Below are 19,971 nucleotides of genomic sequence, written 5' to 3'. Positions count from 1 at the left end.
TGTTTATTTTACTGTGGGTATTTTAACAGTCCTGTAAATGAATAGGTTATCCATGAATAGGTTTTTTTTTTTTTTATTTGACTGAAATCTGAGCAGCAACCAAGGAAAGAATTCTGGTCTCCTTTATCCCGATTTCTGACTGCGTAAACAAATGGTATTTAGATAAGAACGAGTTTTATTTCATCACATCTAATTAAAACTATGTTGTATTAGAACTTTTGTGGACATATGAAAGTTAAAACATTTTTGAAATAGTCTTTGTGATCACGACATTCATTGATGCTGTGTACCATTCCGTCCTGTAGGGGGCAGCACCTTCCAGTCACAAGACGAGAACGAAGCGCCGTTGACTTCCGGCTTCCTCCTTCTCTTGAAGAGCAAGCTCAAGCTCCTGCTGCAATGGAAAAGCTAATTCTGTTGTGCCTGAAATGTATCCTGTTATGCAGCATTGTCGAGGCTGTGTTTGAGGATCAAGTAGGGAAATTTGACTGGTAAGAGGAATCTAGAGAACAATCTCACACGTGTGTTGTTCAGGGCCATATTTTAATGTGGAAGTGCTAATGCTAACACCTGTCACAGCCACTAGCTGCGACCCGGTGTGTTTGGGCTGGACTGTGTGTGAGACAACCGATATTTACTAAAGATATTGAAAAAGTAATACAATAAATTGTGCTTACTAGCTTACTGCAGGTGCTGCTGGCTTGTTAACAATTTTTTTGAAATTGATTTCTAAACATTTGAAAAGCATTGAAAAGAGGTTAACTACCAAGTGTGCCGTCCACCAATATTTTCCTTTTCTTTTTTTTTTTTTAAAATAAATTAGCATTTGTATAACTCTGGGGTTGATCCCTGTAGGGATTGCTGTACTTATCAGCATTATTATAATCTGCTAAAATTATATACTAGGATGTTTGCTTATTGACAGGTTGTTTTCTCTTTTGTGATGTACAGGAGGCAGCAATATGTTGGCAAGGTTCGCTTTGCCCATTTCGACACACACGTGCAGTCATCCAAAAAGGTGCTTTTGGCAACAGAGAACAATGTTTTTGCTTCACTCAATACCAGGACCGGAGAACTCTGTGAGTATTTTGTAGCAGGGCCAAGTACAGACAGACAACCCATCTCTCAGTTGACATACTTTGTGTTCCTATGTTGGTATTTATTCACCGTCTGTTACAGTGTGGCGACATGTGGATATGACCGGGCCAGAGGGAAACATCGACGCTCTTCTGCAATATGGACAAGGTGATTTTGTCATTGCAGTTGAGCTCACAAAATGTTTAACCCCATACTGTCTTCTAATATAATTGTTCTATGTATTAAAAGTGTTGCTAGAGTTTTGACCTTTTCATTTCCCCTATTGAAAGCAGACATCTCATAAAACTGTTCTTGTCTCCTAGATGCAGTGTTGGTGGTTGGTAATGGCCGCCAGCTGCGCTCCTGGGACATAAATGTCGGTGGTTTGAACTGGGAGATTGTGCTGGACTCTGGCAGGTGATTACCTCCTTGATTGGCTGTTGTTTAATTAAGAATTGTCTGTATTTTGAACAGATGTTAACTGTTTTTGTGACACCTTTTAGTTTCCAGTCCGCATGTTTAGTTGGACAGCAAGACTTCGTGAAACACGTGGCTGTTTTGAAGAAAACTGTCATCTCTCTCCATTACCTTTCTAATGGTCATCAAAAATGGGTCGAGAATCTACCAGAAAGGCAAGTGGATGTGTTTTTTAATATTATTAAGGCTTTATCGTTTATGTTTACCAACAGGATTGTCATTATTAACGCTGTATAACGGTTTGTCTTTTCATCTCAACAGTGAAACGGTGGATTACCAGGCTGTTTATTCTGGTGGAAATGGTGAAGTGTATGCACTGGGAGTTGTTCCTCATTCCCACATTGCAATTGTTGCTTACAGTTTGGAGGATGGAGAGATAATCAAGCAGGTAATCCTGATTCAAAGTAGCACTATATATAAATGCTGTAGACTAAATAGTATATCATTTTTATGTAATACTTAGGTGGGGAAATACAATGCAATAGGTTTTGAAAACATCAAATAAAGCTGCAGTATTGCACTGTATTTATTAAATTCCACAATTTTAAATTCTTTAATTCTTTGCTTATGTTGTCCTCAGATCTCAGTGGAAGCTCCGTGGCTGTCCAACATACAGGCCAGCTGTGCAGTCATCGGTCAGGGGATGTTGACGTGCGTGGACTCAGCAGCTGGATCTCTGTACACGCTTGACTTGCATGAGCAGTCACAGATGACCCAGATCCCCCTGCAGGTACCCCTCAGAATGAAACCAGAACCTTTTTATTTGATAAAATGATCATGTTTGTTCCTCTTTATACCTGCTGTATTTTTTTCTGTGTGAATGGATTTCACCATTTTTTTTTTTTAAAAGTACGCTACCATTTGTCTTCTCTTAGTCTCTGGGACTTGAAGTCACTCCCGGGTTCCAACCAGTGCTGGTGTCCACTCAGCCCAACCCAGCTCGCCCGCCGCTGTCAGAATTCTTTCTTCAGCTCGGGCCAGAACACCACCTGCTTCTCCAGCTCAGCGATGGTCAGATAGTTACACTGAGAGACTTCAAGCCTGTACGTAACTGTTTCACTACACCTATCTCTCTCTCATGCATGATAGTCTATGTTCTAATATTGCAATTCCTGTACTGGACGTCACGCTGGATAAAAGCTTTAGTAACATGTCTAACATGTACATGTGACTTTGTTGCTGGAATATATCATAATTGTTGGGTAACTTCATCTTTATTATTTAAAAAGGGGTCAATCTCAGTGTGTCATACTGAGATATTACAATTGTTATTTTAAGAAGCAGTATAAACAATAGTTAACTCGTTTGTCTTGATTCTTAGGCCATGCTGGTTTCGTTTTCTACCCCTGGAGAGAAGACTGTTGCTGCTGTAATGTCGCCCAAGAATAAAACTGTGAGTTAATGTGAAATCATACACTCATATTCTTTTATTTATCTGGTTTGCTATTGTGCTCTCTTGGTGAACTACAGTGTATTGATCAATAGGTTTACTACAGACTTACTACCGTCTCTTTGTGTGCTCCATGTGTGATTGGCATGTTAATGTTGATGAACCCATAAAATGTGTTACCCTCAAGATTGAAACCATTTCTTATGATTCATATGACAACCTGTTTTCTTCCCTATAGGCTTGCAGTCTTAACCTCTTTAGTGCAGAATCTGGACGCAGACTTCTCGACACAACACTGATTTTTAATTTGGATCCTAATGGTGGGAAACCAGAGAAGGTGAGCTTAACTTTCTCTCCAATGATTCTCCAGCATGTTTGATATCTCGCTGATCAAGTCACCAAGGCTTCATCGATTTAATTTACCCACAGTTTAATGTTGTTAAACATGCAGTGTTTTAATATTATAACACCGTTTTTATTATGTCTTCCAGCTGCATGTACAAGCATTCCTCAAGAAAGACGACTCTGTTGGCTACAGGGTCATGGTGCAGACAGAGGACCACATGCTCACGTTCATACAACAGCCAGGTATGGATGGAAAAAAGTGGAAGCTTTGTTAGTGTTGGAAAGACTGCTTTGTCAGTCTGTTATGAGGTATTTGGATGCAATACTTTCTGCCATGGTGTGTTTTTTTTTTGTTTTTTTTTTTTTAATCCTACCACTGAGGGGCACCAAAGTCTAAACATTTTTAATTTCCCTTGTAGTTAAAAATATGAAAACCTTTTTTCAGGATTTTGTTTTTGGCCAGATCCCACAAAAAGTTCTTGACCTTTTGCTTTTTATTATGCATGGAAATGGAGGATATGCTATTTTTATACAGATGTCTGCCGGTGGTGGGTGGTAGGAATCACATGGTATTTATAGCCAACAGGTGAAATCCCTTGAAAAAGCAAAGAGTCGGTCACTCATTGTGTTTACCGTTGAGATCCAGCACTTCTTTCTAAAGTGCAGAGACTTGTGAGCCATGTTTTGAGCTCATGATAACATTTAGGTAAATTCCACTTCTTAATCATCATAATTACTGCCAACATCAGACCACTGTGTGGTGCACAAGCAGGGTCTCGGTTTTCATAATGTACATTCAATCCTCGTCCTTTCCACAAGGAGAGTGTTTCATGTTGTAGGCCACGGAAAGCGTCAACGCAAACTGCATACTGTCACAGGGTGTGTAAAGTGGAATGAATGATTACACAGAACAATAATGAGTCTTGTTTTCCAGGGCGTGTAATGTGGACGAGAGACGAGGCCCTCTCGGATGTGGTGACAATGGAAATGGTGGATCTGCCTCTCACAGGAACGCAGGCAGAGCTGGAGGGAGAGTTTGGCAAAAAGGCTGGTAAATGTCAAACCAGAATCCCTTCATGTGTTTCCCTCCTCATTTTCCAGCATAAAGTACTGCTGCGGTTTTATATTCAGTGTTTTATCCATTACTTTCAGTTTTCACTCTCTCTTCGTAGTTCTGTAATTTCCTTGCATGGCCGAGAAAAGCAGCTGTGCAACTCCTAATCTAGGGGGTAACTGATCAAGCTCGCTTGGTTCTTCATTTTAAAATGTTCCACTAACGCAGAACTCATGGTTAAGTCCACTTAATTGTTGCTTTTACTTTAATCCTAACTGCCCGGCACCTGCATTTAATCATCATAGTTGTAGTTTAGTTATTTTTGAGGTTGCAACAGGCTTGGTGGCCTGGTTAAAGCAGATGTCTTTGGGTGTGTCCACGTGGTTGCAGTTTGCTTCACTTTCTTTTGTCTTTGCCTTGTTTTTATTGCTTCGCTTGGATTCAGCCATTCAAGGTAACGCACTTCTCTGTTTTTCTTATACAAAACTTGATTAATGGATCTTAAGGTTCTCCTGTTGTTGACTTAAAATCCTGTTATTGTTGTGAGGTACACCGGTGCTTTGCCTGCAATAACGATCGCACAATGTCCAAGTTGTGATTCTCAATCCACTAAAAGTCCTGAAGCAGCATCTGTGTCCTCTATGTAATTTGTGTAGACGGCCTGCTGTCCATGTTGCTGAAGAGGCTCTCCTCTCAGATCATCCTGCTGCAGGCCTGGATCGCCCACCTCTGGAAGATGTTCTACGACGCACGGAAGCCTCGCAGTCAAGTCAAAAATGACGTGACCATTGAGACCCTCTCCAGAGACGAGTTCAACCTGCAGAAGATGATGGTCATGGTTACTGCATCTGGGAAGGTACGAGACTAAAGCTTACCCTCTCGTGGAGGTTAATGGAAGTGTTTCAGGACAGATGAGCTGCACAATGGGGGTTAAACAAGTTTTTGTCTACGGTCAGGCGGGCCTCAAGTGAAATCAAACGCTAATTAATAGACTCCATCCTAATGTTTCCCTTTGCTTATTTTTCGTTCAGCTCTTTGGTATCGACAGCAAGACCGGCAGTATTGTATGGAGGCACTACCTGGACAACATCCCATCGAATGCAGCTTTCAAACTAATGGTGCAACGGACCACTGCTCACTTCCCTCATCCGCCACAGTGCACGCTGCTCATCAAAGACAAGGTATCTGACAACAAGAGCTCTGTGCTTGAAAGATATTCAGCTGCGGGAGTCAATGTTATTATCCTGTGGGTCTCGCGAGCATAAATGAAGCAAATTACGTAGCTGTTAAATCACAAGATCGCTTGCTAATTGTTGTACCGCGCACAGAGTGAGGGACTTCAAGAGAGAGAACTTAAAGTTTCTACTGAGCACGCCTGATACGTGTAACTGGTGATGTGGTGTGTGTATTCATTTTTGCCATTTCCTCAATGTTTTGTTCTATTCTTTTCAAGGACACTGGGCTGGCCACACTGCACGTATTTAATCCCATCTTTGGAAAGAAGAGTCACGTCACCCCACCTGCTCTGCCTCAGCCGATACTTCAGTCACTCATGCTGCCTCTCATGGACCAGGATTATGCTAAAGTCTTACTCCTTGTTGATGACCAGTACAAGGTCGGTGGCAAACTCAGATGTGTCTTAATTAATAGAGATGCAGACATGCTACGTATCCATGTGCATCAGGGCAACGCACCACTCGTATACTTGTATGCATCTGTTGTTCTTTTTCTGCAGGTGTCTGCTTTTCCCTCCACAAAGAATGTACTTCAGCAGCTCCAGGAGATGGCCTCGTCCATATTCTTTTATCTTGTTGACTCCAACCAGGGAAGACTTTCCGGCTACAGGCTACGAACGGCAAGTTTTAGAAAAGCCTAGCCACCACCAGTCTTTACCTTTTGGTTGTCAGAAGTCTGTTTTATTGTTGTTGCTCTTACAGCGAGCCACCGTGAAATAATACTTAACTCACAAATGATTGGCAAAAATAATGACTCTGAATGTTTTTGTGCGCTCAGGACTTGTCGACTGAGCTGATCTGGGAGATCCTCATGCCAACCGAGGTGCAGAAGATTGTCTCAATCAAAGGGAAGAGGCCCAATGAGCATGTGCACTCCCAGGGCAGAGTAATGGGAGACCGTAGTGTCCTCTATAAGGTATTATAACTTCCCCTGAAACCTTTATTAACACTGTGGTGTGAGAGTTTGAAGATGATATCATATGTCTTATTGGTGCTGGATTTGGTCACTGTTGCCTCGACTTCTCACTCATTCAGAGAGATGGAGTCACTCCTCGAGCTCTGATGTAGGCTGAAAACTTTCCAAGAAATACGGTCCCTCATGTCACTGTTTCCCCAGTGAATCGTATCCTCTCTTCACCACTGACTCTGAATACGGTTAAACCCCGTTTTCTTCTACTAGGGCCCTTACACTAGAAACGATAGAGCGATAGAAAACTCCAAAGCTCTCTCATGGATTCTGGAGATTGCAATGTTCTCTACATCCCAGCATGCAAAAGTGTGACGAACAAGACACTGGTGTCTTTCCCACACTTTGAGCTTTATCTGTGGTGTAGGGGGAAAAGCTCCATGTTTTAGGCCATGGTGCTAGTGGAGCCAATATAAGCTGTCAATATAAGTTTTTAAAAGTCAGGGTTGTTATGGAAAAAGATTTCTTAACCTTGATCAAGATGCTAAATTGTGTTTTCATCTAATTGCTCACAGTACCTAAACCCAAATCTACTGGCTGTGGTGACTGAGAGCACAGACCTGCATCAGGAGCGAAGCTTCATCGGGATCCTCCTGATTGACGGCGTGACTGGTCGCATCATCCATGACGCTGTTCAGAGAAAGACCAGAGGACCAGTTCATGTTGTGCACTCTGAAAATTGGGTGGTGGTGAGTAATATTTACCGCCAAAGTCACTCTTACGGTTAAGATATTTAGTTTTGCCTTGTTGTTCTTTGCTTGGTTACAGTCAGAATATGGTGTTTGCTCTCTGCATCTGTATAAAAATGACTAAGCACCCACACTGTAATTGAACACATCAAATGTTGAAGTGGAACAGTGATCCTAATGTGTTCCCTGCCTCTGTTTGACGCCGCAGTACGAGTACTGGAGCACCAAGTCTCGCAGGAATGAGTTCTCCGTAATTGAACTGTATGAAGGCATGGAGCTCTACAACAGCACCGTGTTCAGCTCACTGGATCGGCCACATGCTCCTCAGGTGCTTCAGCAGTCTTACATTTTCCCCTCCTCAATTTCCGCCATGGAGGCCACGCTGACCGAGAAGGGCATCACCAGCCGCCATTTGCTCGGTAAGTTTAAGCCAGCTCCACATGTCCGAACTGCAATGGAGTAAATCACCTTCTTCACAGCATTGTTTGCCTTGTTACTTTTAATTATAATAATAAAAAAATGAATCTTTTGCTTTTCTTCATCACAGTTGGCTTGCCATCTGGAGGGATTTTGTCACTACCCAAGATGTTCCTTGACCCTCGGAGGCCAGAAATAGTAACGGAGCAAAGCCGGTGCGTCTGCCAGTCGAGTTTGATTAGAAACATTTCATTGACTTTTTTTCTCTCTGTCTAATGTGTTCACTTGATCTCCAGGGAAGAGAACCTGATACCGTACGCACCAGAGCTGCTGATCCGTACGGAGTGGTTCATCAACTACAATCAGACTGTATCAAGAGTGCGAGGAATTTACACTGCCCCGTCTGGACTGGAGTCAACCTGCCTGGTGAGTCTGCCATTAAGATAGTGACAGAAATATAACGATCGTTTGTGTTTTTAGAAAATGTTTTGACAAAAGAAAATGTAGTGAAAAATACATTTTATTTATTTATTTATTTATTTTTATTATTTTTTTTTTGGTTTAACTGAGCTGCCACTGTGTGTCAGAATTTAACTTCCTAAGTTTTAATTTGTGGCGTTCATCTTCTAAAATCATTATTTACTTATCCTGGTCTCTCGTGCCTGTATTTCTTAATATGTACTTTCCATTTGAAGTTATGAAATGAACAACCACTGGCAAGTAGGCTAACTTTAGGATAGTTTAAGATGAAGTCCTTCTAATGAAGGAAATATTTTTGTTACTTGCCTAGGGACTACAGATGTAAATTAGCGTCGTCATGTTTACTTTGTCATGTTCACATCTTGTATTTTCATACTGATGTTCATTAACGTGCTCTGTCCCTATCAATTAAATAAATAATGGATGCACCCAGAGCATTTCTGACATAATACTGAGTCATGGCCTAACAAAAACTCCTTACAATTTTAAATCCTTCCAAAACACAGTCAAGACATTGTTTTTATCCCCTTTGGGTAAATTAAATGTACAGTCAATGACAATGTTGTTTTTTTCCCTTTTTATAGGTGGTGGCATACGGTCTCGACATCTACCAGACTCGTGTCTATCCCTCGAAGCAGTTTGACGTACTGAAAGACGACTACGACTACATGCTGATCAGTAGCGTTCTCTTTGCACTTTTCTTTGCCACCATGATCAGCAAACGCCTGGCAGAAGTCAAACTGCTCAACCGGGCCTGGCGGTAAAGCGTCAAAATTACCATCTCTTACTGCTCCGGAGGCTGCACGAAGGACCTCAGCACGAGGAGACGGCTGAGGCAGCGCCTGTAGAAGAACACAGGGCAAATTCAATGAGGCCCTTAAGGAACTGCAGAGGGGGGGATTAGTAGAGGTTTTTATGTGTTTATTTTTTAACTTATTTTGCAAGCACAAGGATTAATTTCATGGTAGAATAACTGTTTCTTTGTTGTTTTTTTTTGTGCCATGTCCTTTTGGTTAAATGTTTAACACATAACTAATTACAAGTGAATAAAACAGGATTTAATAAATTGTGGAGTTTGGAAATTCCCACACATGTGAAAGTTGGATACTAAAACAATGTTTTGTTTTTTTTTCCAAGATTACGTTTGTGACATTTCTGCTTCATTAGACTTCTCTAATGGAGAGTGATAGTATATGTGGAGGTCAGCGAAAAAAGAGACGGTAGACATGCAACATGTGGGAGCTTGATTTGATACTTAAAACCTGCGGAATCCCCGTGCTACCCAAATGCCATTTGGTTTGATGGTAAATGAACTGTGAACTGTGAGCAGATAATGCAGAATGGACAATAAATGGTTATTTGTACTTTCCTGATGACTCTCCCACCAAAGGCACAGTCGCACTCTTTTCACCATCACATGCTTGACAATGACCATCAGTGATCCCCTGTCGGCTTCTGTTGATGCTCCATTAAAATTTGTCACAGAACTCCAGTTTAAGTGCTTTTCCTGTTTTCCCAATTTTTCAGAGTGTGCAAAAATGTATTCTTGGTACATATCATTGTTCTGATGTGGGGAAAAAAGATATTGAGCCCAGTTCATAGAATGAATAAGTTATTTTATTTCTATAAATAGATTAAAAAAACAATTTTACAATTATTTACTTTTGACATTAACATTATGAACTTAACAGTTTTAGCTTGGGCCAAATCTGACACAGAATCTTCATGAGAACTTCCAACCTGTTGATGTAACAAAGGTTGTAGACGGGGGGGTCTGCATCTCTACAGTGTAAACGTAACATGACTTCCATGCGCACACACACACACACACAAATACAGAATCATTAAAGGCCCAAATATGTACTTTTTTAAACATACATTGTTTGAGATAAAAGCACATACATAAAAACAATTCATCATAATGATTAAAAGTTTCTCAACTGACCATAAGTGAAAATGGAAGCGTGTTTTACTGAAAGAGTAAAGAGTTGTGTACTTCATATGTATTAAAAAGACCTGTCAATCATTTTGAGGATGGCCGCAGGTTTCAGTCCTGTGTTCAGGTGGTGAGGCCACTCTTTTCATTCCTTTAGATTCAACTTTGTGCACATGAGCAGAGAATATGATGCAAGAGTCAATACTTACATTGTATTTTGCAGGTCGGCTGTGGTTTGCTCAAAAAGCCTGCAAAAGTCATAAGCACTGAAGTAGAAACAGAAGTTGAGGTTTATCAGCTGTTTGTTTCACTGTTCAAAGCATGGTTTGATTGTTGTCGCGCAAATATCGGCCACATTGTTGAATTTAACATGAATCTTAATGTGAGAATGATTCAGCAAAACATTAAATATATCAATAAATCATACTTAAGATTTTCAAGCAGCATCGTCATTAAAAAAAAAAACCGCACATGGGATGATCAGTTTGGTACAAGCCCAGCTTGTACGTACAGTAATTATTTGTTCTCTTGTAAGAAATATAGTATTAGTGATATGAGCATATGGCTGTCAGACTTCAAAGTGAACGAGTGATAAGACATGTTCACTGTGAGACAACGGCAGAATCTGTGCAAACCCAAATTGAAAACGGTTATGTAAATATTCTCATCTGTTAGTGAAAACACTGGAATGTTTTAATTATTTTCATGTTGCTGAAATACTGACCGGTAAGATTAAAAACCCTCACAGTGTTTTGTGACATAAGTGATCTTGAAAAACATAAAGTCATTAAAAATAACACCAATATGACATTAGACGTGTGAATGTAGCATGTAAATGTTTTCACACACTCGGCACAATTGTGTACCACATGGTTATTAATGATGTCAGTCACAGTTTTGTACTCCTCAAGCTTCAGACTGGGACATAAGTCATGGTTTCTATCTGTTCTGCCAGACGCTGCTGTTCCCCATCCTGGCTGGTTCACTCAGGAGTCTCTCTCGTCTGTCCGAGTACGCCGGTCGGCCCGGCGGTAGGAGGATGTAGTGTGTAGCGCTGGCCTTCCTGCCGTCCTTCACAATGGGAACAATGCAGGGGGAAAACTGAGCTGCGGGTGGCACCCTTTCGTTCTGCTGTCTCTGCAATGCCTTACTCACATAATTTGGGTTAGCAGCAAAACTCTGTGTGGCAGGCATCACTCCGTTGATATAAATTGGAAGGCTCTTGGGGCTCGGGGTACGTGGTGGGCAGGGTGGGACTAAGGGGACCCTTGGAGGTATTTTGGGAGGCTTGTCTTCCTCGCTGGAGCTCACAGTCTTTGAGAGAGCAGGAGGCTTTGGCGGGATGGGGATACGAGGAGGGATTAGCGGCCTGTCAGTGGGGCAGGTTGAGGCGCTGCTGTGGACAGGCTGGGAAGCAGGGCCTGAACAGGGAAACCGGAGTCTGTGGTGGTCTGGCTGTTTGCTAGACAAATCATCCCCGACTGCTGACGCCACATGCTGGTGGTGTTCTCTCTGGGCAGCTAGTGCCCAAAACCCACTTCCTCGGGTTGGTCTGTGCTCTCTGCTTGGCCACGAGAAAGCCATGGAGCCGGTCCCCGCACCACCAGCCCGCCACGAGCTCTCCTGGTAGGCGTAATTCACCTGGCCGAAGTCTCTGTTTGTGCCCCTGCACATGGCCTTGGGACAGCTTTTGGGCAAAAGGCGCCGTCGGTCACTGGTAAAAAACTCCACCTCACTATCGGCGGCCTCATCAGACATGACCTCCTCAGGGTCAGGCAGAGGCGGCAGGGGTTTGGCTTCTCTCTGGTGGCCCCCAAACACCGTCCGTCTCTGGGAAGAAGGGACCACCTGGTCTCCCTCATGAGGCCGTAGCGTGTTATCAGACACTAGGCGGTACGTATCAGAGTAGAAAGGAGACTGGGAGATGTTGCCTGGGAAAGGGAAAAACAATCAGGTATTATACAACCGTCTTCATGAAATCCTAAATTGAACTTTACGCCGAGAAACCGTTGCTTTGCCGTTCATGGTTTTGCTATCACTGTTGTTTCCTTCACTGCAGAAACAATTCTCAGAGGAGGAAACATGGAAAACAACTTCCAATGAGAGAAAAACTTTAACTAGAGTGTAGTGATGGCGTAGGAGGAAGAAAATACCTGGGGGAGTGGGACACTACTTAGAAAAAAAAACCTCCTGTTTTGCTGAAGGTATCTTTTGGGAAACGGGATTAAAAACATGTTGAAAACAACCGCTTAACCTATCACCCTCTTCGTCAAAGATCAGCCACAACACCCTGATTAACACGGGCTTCGTCATTATCTGCAGCGCAGGCCATAATCTTAACGGAGCTTCCCATAACTTTCTCGGTGGAAACATCCGACATGCCCCAGACTGCAGGAACAGCTGGTGACCAGGGAGCAATCGCTTCCTCTCCTCCTTGACTCCGTTCTCCGCTCCCTCTGCTACACAGCTCAGTCCAGTGATGACAAACTCGCCATAACCCTGTCAACACGCTGTTTTATTAGTTAAACAGGGTTTGAACTCTGGTTTGTTCAGCCAAGGCAGAGTATAGAGTCATACCGTGTAATTAAACTAGTCAATTTTGTCAACATTAAGAAAATGTATGATTTAGTACAGCACAACTTCTGTACACTATTCTTTCACAATTCAAAAATATTTCAAAAAATACAGGGTCAAAAAATATTTCTGACCTTTTCTTTTTGAGAAAGTCAAGAATGTGATTTGCTGTAAAATGTTATGAATGTTTTATTTGAATTCATTTTCACAGGTAACTGATAATCATGTGTACTGTGTGTGTATCTCAAGGTTTAACAGTTAATTCTAATGTAGATCACACAAATCTAAAACAGGTTGTAGTAGCAATTCATTTTCAACAAGCATTGCCCCAATTATCAATATTTACAGATGAATATTATTATTACAATATTCCTTTGGAAATTTGAACTGAGATTCTTTCAAATTCACACAACATTTAAACCATCACAAGTGTCACATACATCCAAGTTAACTGAACTGGTTGCTAGTTGTCAATCTGTAGTTTCCCTTGTAGTCAATTTATAATAATTTACATGTAAAAACAACAACACGTAAAAGACTCACAGTTAAGTTCCTTGTCCATTTGCTGCTGTTGAAGCTCCGTCAGGTTTTGTTCCATGTCAGCACTCAGGCCAAAACACTCTCTGCAACACAAGAGAGGTTGAGAAATCCGTACAGAGCTGTGCATGTATGTAAATCATTCCAATACATAACCTGTCAGGAGTAAGTCATTATGTATGTGAGATAACAGGCATGACATATGCTTCAACAGAACATATGTTCTGCCGTCCTCCATGTTTTTACATTATTTTAACAGCATTGCACATTCTCTCAACCATTTTCTTCTGTATGTGAAACTTCTTTTGCATATCTGTCAACCCTGATAGCGGGATCCCTCCAGTCTTTCCTTATCCAGTGTGAAGGGTCAAGCAATAGAGCACGTTGTGTGTTATACAGATTGCAAAGGTAGATTTGTGGTTCGTGGCTATTTCAATAATAAATCGCCAATATGATGGATTCCGATCACAGACACATGAGGTTTTTCTCTGGGGATAAGTCAATGCAAGAGGGTATGTTTATTGTCAGATGTATAAAATCTTAAATATTTGTTTTTGGATGCTGACGTGAAGCACTGAACTCATTTCTATTAGATATTTTTCTTTCTGTTACATATGAAACATGATAAAATAACACAAAAATAATCAGATAAATATGAATTTGTTTTTTTGTGCCAAGTATTTAACATGAATAGTGCCAGAATTATACTCTTGATATTGTTTGATGAAAGTTAAAGAAGTGTTTGTGTTGTCACACTATGCAATAATAACTGATCCTTCTTTACATTTTGTTTCTATCAGTACTAGAGCGGTGTTTGCGTACCTGTTCAGGTCATGTTGTGACCAGTAGTTATTCTGACTTCCAGCCATTTTGTGGTAGAAATTGTGATCTCAAAAAGCATGAAGGCGTGTTTGGTATCTGAACACAAGTCAGCTCCATCGAACCCATCACAGCTTCATTCTAGACAGCAGACAGCTGTTGGAGATAACCAGAAAACTGAGTATTAGTGGAATCACCTGGCTATTTTTCCATGCGTAACAAGAAACTTGTACATTCACATGTAGTTGTAGCAGGTGCGTCAGGTCAGAATTAGGCTTTGAACAAAACTTCAACATTTGGCTTTTGCATTACATCACTGCTTGTATTTGTTTCCGGTCACACCTTCGTCAGTGTGAACTGGCCATGAACAGGGCATATAAACAGTGCACATCTGGAGCACAACCGCATCCAGCACAACCAGCTGCACGCACTCGTCTTACCAGGCAGCTCAATGGTCAGGACAGATATTCTATAACAAATACTTATAGGCTAGAAACACAAAAGCATTTACCACCTTCAAATAAATCATTATATCCATCTTGTATCTTGTGGGTTAATTACGTACAAACTTACATTCCTGAAACCCTCCCATCGTTTTAGGTGAGCCTTTAAGAAATAACAGTCACAACAAAAGCCCAGTAAATGACTTTCGTCTGCTCGGGCAGCTGCCATGTGTGTGTCTCTTTGTGGTTCCAGCTTAAAGCCATTTGTCTGATGAGCAGGCTGTTGCACAACCTCTGGGTCAGATGTGGGAGGGCAGCAGTACTCGTCGCCCTCCTTCCTCTCTGTGACCATGAAACCCTGCAGTATCCGCCCTTACAACAGGGGCTAATTGTGCAGCATTCCTGTGTTACTGCATGACAAACTCCACCACTGAGACACACGTATGATATTAGGTATTGCCTGAAATATGTTACTATCTGCTGAGTAATGAAAAAAAGTGTTGTTTAATTTTGTATTGAATTAAAAAAGCTTAAAGAAAGACAAACACCAACTGGCATCCCCTTTACGTGGAGATGAACACATGTATTCTGGGTCAGGTCACGGTCATCCTCAGAGATTAATATGGAACTTGAGGGCCGATAATGATGATATCGATCATTTTCTGTTTGTTGTGACGGATATACTAGTCATCCTGCTTTTATGTGACAGGAGACACATACGCCTTGCTTCCTTACTTTACTCACAAGGTGGAGGGTCAAAGGTTTTGTTGAAGAGACCGCTTGACAACTGAAGTGGTTTAAAACTGAGCGATGCCCCTGTGTCAGCAACACGCAAAGTATTCATTCCCTCTGCTGCTCAAAACATGTGGCCCTTCGTCAGTTGTCACATACAGTTTACATTCATGAAATTTGACCACTACATTTAACCCATAAAAACATTATTTATTACGCAAATCCATCTGCTTCATGATCATAATCACCTACATTTCAAAATAAAATGCACCGAAAGGAAAATACACTATAAATGTCTGTTCCTGACTATAGAATTGAACCATGCAGCAATTCTCCAGCAAACCACTAATTAGTAACCTGCCTCCTTCTCGCCCGGAGGGCAACTCAAGATCTCAATTTTACTATAACACTACAATCTCATTCTTCTAAGTCCTGCTCTGTTTCATGTCACTGACAGGCCGATAGTTGACGTGGGAAGCAGACAATGCAGCGCATGCATAATGCAACACAAACCCCACCACAAACAAAACAGTGACTCCATGCTACATTTGAATATTTATGTCATCCCTAAAACAACCGAGTGTTGCGTCATTTCCGCCAGTGATCCTCGGAGATGGAAGACGCTGAACAATTATGAATTCTACCGGCAAGTACTCGATGTCCATGAATGGAGCCACTCTCAGCCATGAATGGGGCTTTGTGTCACTTTGGTGCGCAGTGAAGCAAGCCTGAAAATACAAGTGAACTCTCCCATGAGGTTAGGCCTGACGATACGCCATGGAGACAAGCTGACATGGCCAAGGTATGAGCCTGTGCTACAAATTGTGTGACTGGCACCGTTGAAAGGAGAAGCCAGAGGCTGGTAAACAGTTTGTTTATCTCATGCAGGAGATGTGCTCTCCTTGGCTGTTCCTACTTCACTTTTTTTTTTACAGGCAATAGGCCATTCACTGACTGGACCTTTACAGATAATTGAATTATGGTGCTGGTATAAAGTATGTGCTTTACATCACCTGATTTATAACTTGCCGTTAATTCTGCTGGCCGAGTTACACTCGGAGCTTAGCAGGCCGGACAGAAATCTTACCAAATGCATTCATTGTAAATGTTTCCACCACAACATTGGTGAGACACAATACAAAAACAAAAAAGCCGTAATATGTGACATAATTTTCTCAACACCGGTATTTGCAGCCAGATGAATGTTTCTTTAAACAAATAAACTAAATAGACAACTGTAGTTGGTTTATTTAAAGGAAGGATATCTAAATTTGTGACTGAGGCTTTCATACAGTTTTATAGTAAGAGTAATATAGTATAGTTCAATAGTTTAGTAACAACCAGACTTGTTGCAGACTGTCTACTCTACATGTATTGGTTTCTAAATGGGTCATATATGTTTGAGGCCTGTGTTGTAGATGTGACCGGGCCATGCCTCATGGATGCAGTTGATTTAACCATTCACGTCCCCTGATCATGACAATTCACTGCACACGGCATGATGGGATAAAAGTGGCATGTGGGGGATAAAGTACAGTTTGTAGGTTGAACAAAACATAGAAAATAAAATGCAGATTTAGTTCTCTCTGTCATTTGCAAAAACATTGATCTTTAATCTTTTGAGTGTGTAGTTATTTTGTTATTGTAGTTAACAGCTGTGACATGAGATTATTTGATATTTTTACATTTTAGGCCCATGACTAATATGTTGTATCTCTAAAAAACCTGGCCAATATATGCCACACACCAACACGACCAACTTTATAGCATATAGGCCCATTGCTAAAAGAAAAAGTAATATCTTTGTATTTCTTTATAGTTTATATTTTTCAGCAGTTTGTTAGGATATGAATAACTTCAACACTGTTTTTTAAGAGCCATATTTGGCTTGAAGCTAATTCGTTAGGTGTTGTTGGCAGAAAAGACAAAAATTACAGCTGAGCTGATTCTCATTTCCTCACAGGCTGCAGGTGGTGAAGTTAGGTGATGTCATAGGAAATTTTCCAATTTGTGAGTTAGTGAGTGACAGCTGTACACTGTAATTCTAAAGATTCATATTTATAGGTTAAACTATTTAGAGCTATTCGAAATTGTATTTCCTCGAGCTAATTCATATCCAGCTTTCAAATGTGACTACCTGTCAAACAATTACATTTAAAAATGAACTGATTAAGCTGAGAGAGCTCATCATTTATAATGAATATAGGCAACAATCTGGTGAGGCAACAATTAAAAATATAAATTCAATATTGTTAACAATGTTTAACAAGTTTATTCAAGTTTATTTAAATTTTAGAGTAGTCTCACTAACTAGGCGTTTCTTACTGATCACAATATATATTCAGTAGTTCCTTTAAATGGATCAATATGTAGATACCCATATGCTACATTTATGTAAACATAATTGATAAGTATAGTTACAGCACAAGTATATAGAAATATACTAGATAGATAGATAGATAGACAGATAGACAGATAGATAGATAGATAGACAGATAGATAGATAGATAGATAGACAGATAGATAGATAGATAGACAGACAGATAGATAGATAGACAGATAGATGGATAGATTTAAAACGATTTCAATTTGTCATCACTAGAATTAAACCTTCATCAATTTATTCATATCAAATTGGACTAAACTCCTCACACTAACGCTACCATTTCGCCCCGTGTCTTCAGCGCCCACTAGCGGCTGACCGTGGATGGGCCGAGCAGTCCAGGACTCACCCATCCCCAGATGGGACTTCACTTGGCGGACATCTAGGAACCGTGCAGCGGGTCAAGAGAGCAGCCTGTCCCGCTGCTCACAGACAAATAACCCGGACAGACGAGCTGAATCGGTCCACACAGTTCAACCCGAGGGTGTTCACAGAGAAACAACAAACGGTCAGGGTAACTTCGGACCAGCTGGACGCGTCTCCCGAGTCTCTTCACATTTAACGTTAAGTTCCGCGCGAGGAATACGATCCAATAGCAGGCTCCCCCGTTCACGTTAAACACTGCCTCTGGTAGCCCGGTTTAAGTTAATTTAAAGCCCTGTTTTATCAAGTCACTCATCATTGTGATAGCTATTAGGAAGGAGAGTCTTACCATTAAAACGTCATTAGTCCACCACGTAACGCCGGGTCGTTCGAGTCCAGTGAGAGAAAATCAACAGGCGAGTACGAGTCAGTCTCTCAGTCCAACCTGAACCATGTGCAATATCCCTCCTCTGTCAACAAGCCCGGGAGGAGGTTAAACTCGTTTAGTCAGCGTGACGCGGGTTTCCACATCTCCTTATAAATCCTCACAGCACCCCGACAGCGTTACTGTAACTCCTCCCAAGTCCGTCTTAAAGGGAGAAAAATCCCCCTAAAAGATAAAAAAAAAGAAACACAAGGGAAAACTAAACATTACCAGAAAAAGTAGTTGATGACGTATAAACCAGCAGAGGTAGAAAATAACTACGTGTGTGTGTGTGTGTGTGTGTGTGTGTGTGTGTGTGTGTGTGTGACTTGTACATTAGGCTACTTGAATATTCACATTAACTCTACTCCGTTTATTTTCGGCTGGACATATTGTATTTCATTTCATTTGTATTTAGTTTAAACAGACAACTCTAGTCACTTAGTTTACAGATTTAATTTACAAAACACATGATAGTTTGTAGGCTTTGTTCTTGTTTAAACTACAAAGCAGTACAGACAAGGTTCTAATCCGCTATATTCTAACCAGCTGCAACATTAAAATGATGCTTGTACACTAAGGTATCCCCAATAACAAGACAACAATACTTTGATAACATTTGCTGCTATATTTCTGTACTTTTACTTACATCCAGGATTTTGACTAGAGATGGAGTACAGGATGTGATACGTCCTCCATCACTGTAAACCAGAGAAGGTGGATTTTCAGTTCAGAATATGGCTCAGATAAACTCATACTCAAACAGAAACTCACTCCAAGTGCAGCTGTTATCATGTGTGTCCTCACTCCCAGTGAATTTGGCAAATCAATGATAGACATGCGATTATTTCAAGTCTGTAAATCCAACAAAATTGCAATATCATTGAGGGATTTTAATAGAATTAGCATTTAATTTAATCCCGGATAATTTATGTTAATGTTTAACATTAATGTCAAATTTCCAGTTTTACAAACAATGTTTCCCGTGCAACAAGTTACGGTCAAAGAGCAACAATGCCCAGAGATGCCCAGAATTATACTAATATCATTTTATCTGCCTTGTGTGTTGACTGTTTGGGAAATTGCCCTTCATAAGACAGTAAACAATTTTTGGATTGACCTGTGTGGGAGGCAGAGAGTGTGTGGGTGGCTTTTGGCGTGCAGTACAATATACGACTGATAGAACACATACAAGATTGGGAGGCCAGTTATGGTGGATGTGGACTTGTTTTGAAGCCTGGATGTCACATTGGAGTTCACTGTCTGTGTTTGTCTTCACCCACACCGAGAGAGAATGAAGGACAATACAGGAGGCCATTTACTGGAAAATAACAGGGAAGTGAGGTCAGGCCAGACCACACTGAGCCTACAGTCGTCCTCCAGACTGCTAAATGATCTTTTTACTGTTGTTACAATACAAACAAAGCCTCGGGCAAATAGACACATTAAATATTGTAAAGTGGTGAATAAAATAACCACCTCATAAAAGTGTACGAGCGACGCCAAACGACCCTGTGACCTCCCCTCCTTCTATCCGAGTGTTATATTTTTCCACTGTTTTAATACTCCAATAAAATCCTTATAGGGTCCTATATGGATTAAGGAGTGCCTTATACCTATATGCCTACT

General features: G+C 41.0%; 2 protein-coding genes across 4 annotated transcripts; one reads left to right on the top strand and one right to left on the bottom strand.

The window, feature by feature from the left end:
• The first annotated feature begins 366 nt into the window (after nucleotides 1-366).
• On the top strand, nucleotides 367-9,618 carry emc1 (ER membrane protein complex subunit 1). 2 transcript variants are annotated; one of them, XM_031845276.1, is made up of 23 exons: nucleotides 367-491; nucleotides 952-1,079; nucleotides 1,180-1,245; nucleotides 1,401-1,494; nucleotides 1,581-1,709; nucleotides 1,816-1,942; nucleotides 2,135-2,284; nucleotides 2,430-2,597; nucleotides 2,876-2,947; nucleotides 3,183-3,281; nucleotides 3,436-3,532; nucleotides 4,224-4,340; nucleotides 4,789-4,797; nucleotides 5,000-5,199; nucleotides 5,375-5,524; nucleotides 5,797-5,958; nucleotides 6,079-6,198; nucleotides 6,357-6,494; nucleotides 7,061-7,234; nucleotides 7,443-7,653; nucleotides 7,782-7,866; nucleotides 7,948-8,077; nucleotides 8,716-9,618. In XM_031845276.1, the coding sequence occupies exons 1-23, from the start codon at nucleotides 400-402 to the stop codon at nucleotides 8,893-8,895; spliced, it is 2,898 nt and encodes a 965-aa protein (XP_031701136.1). In that variant the 5' UTR covers nucleotides 367-399; the 3' UTR covers nucleotides 8,896-9,618. The 2 variants fall into 2 exon arrangements, with proteins under 2 accessions (XP_031701136.1, XP_031701137.1); XM_031845277.1 differs by lacking the exon at nucleotides 4,789-4,797.
• Nucleotides 9,619-9,726: 108 nt separating this feature from the next.
• On the bottom strand, nucleotides 9,727-18,438 carry errfi1b (ERBB receptor feedback inhibitor 1b). Of its 2 annotated transcripts, none has more exons than XM_031845278.1 (4): nucleotides 18,268-18,438; nucleotides 14,001-14,153; nucleotides 13,185-13,264; nucleotides 9,727-11,998 (listed from the first exon to the last, which is right to left on the bottom strand). In XM_031845278.1, the coding sequence occupies exons 2-4, from the start codon at nucleotides 14,045-14,047 to the stop codon at nucleotides 11,007-11,009; spliced, it is 1,119 nt and encodes a 372-aa protein (XP_031701138.1). In that variant the 5' UTR covers nucleotides 14,048-14,153; nucleotides 18,268-18,438; the 3' UTR covers nucleotides 9,727-11,006. The 2 variants fall into 2 exon arrangements, with proteins under 2 accessions (XP_031701138.1, XP_031701139.1); XM_031845279.1 differs by lacking the exon at nucleotides 18,268-18,438 and adding an exon at nucleotides 14,571-17,677.
• Nucleotides 18,439-19,971: the final 1,533 nt, after the last annotated feature.

Source organism: Anarrhichthys ocellatus, unplaced genomic scaffold (assembly GCF_004355925.1).
Source record: "Anarrhichthys ocellatus isolate YVR2014 unplaced genomic scaffold, GSC_Weel_1.0 scaffold5, whole genome shotgun sequence".
NCBI classification, from domain to species: Eukaryota; Metazoa; Chordata; class Actinopteri; order Perciformes; family Anarhichadidae; genus Anarrhichthys; species Anarrhichthys ocellatus.
Note: the sequence above shows the minus strand (reverse complement) of the source record. Positions and strands in the feature narration are given on the sequence as shown.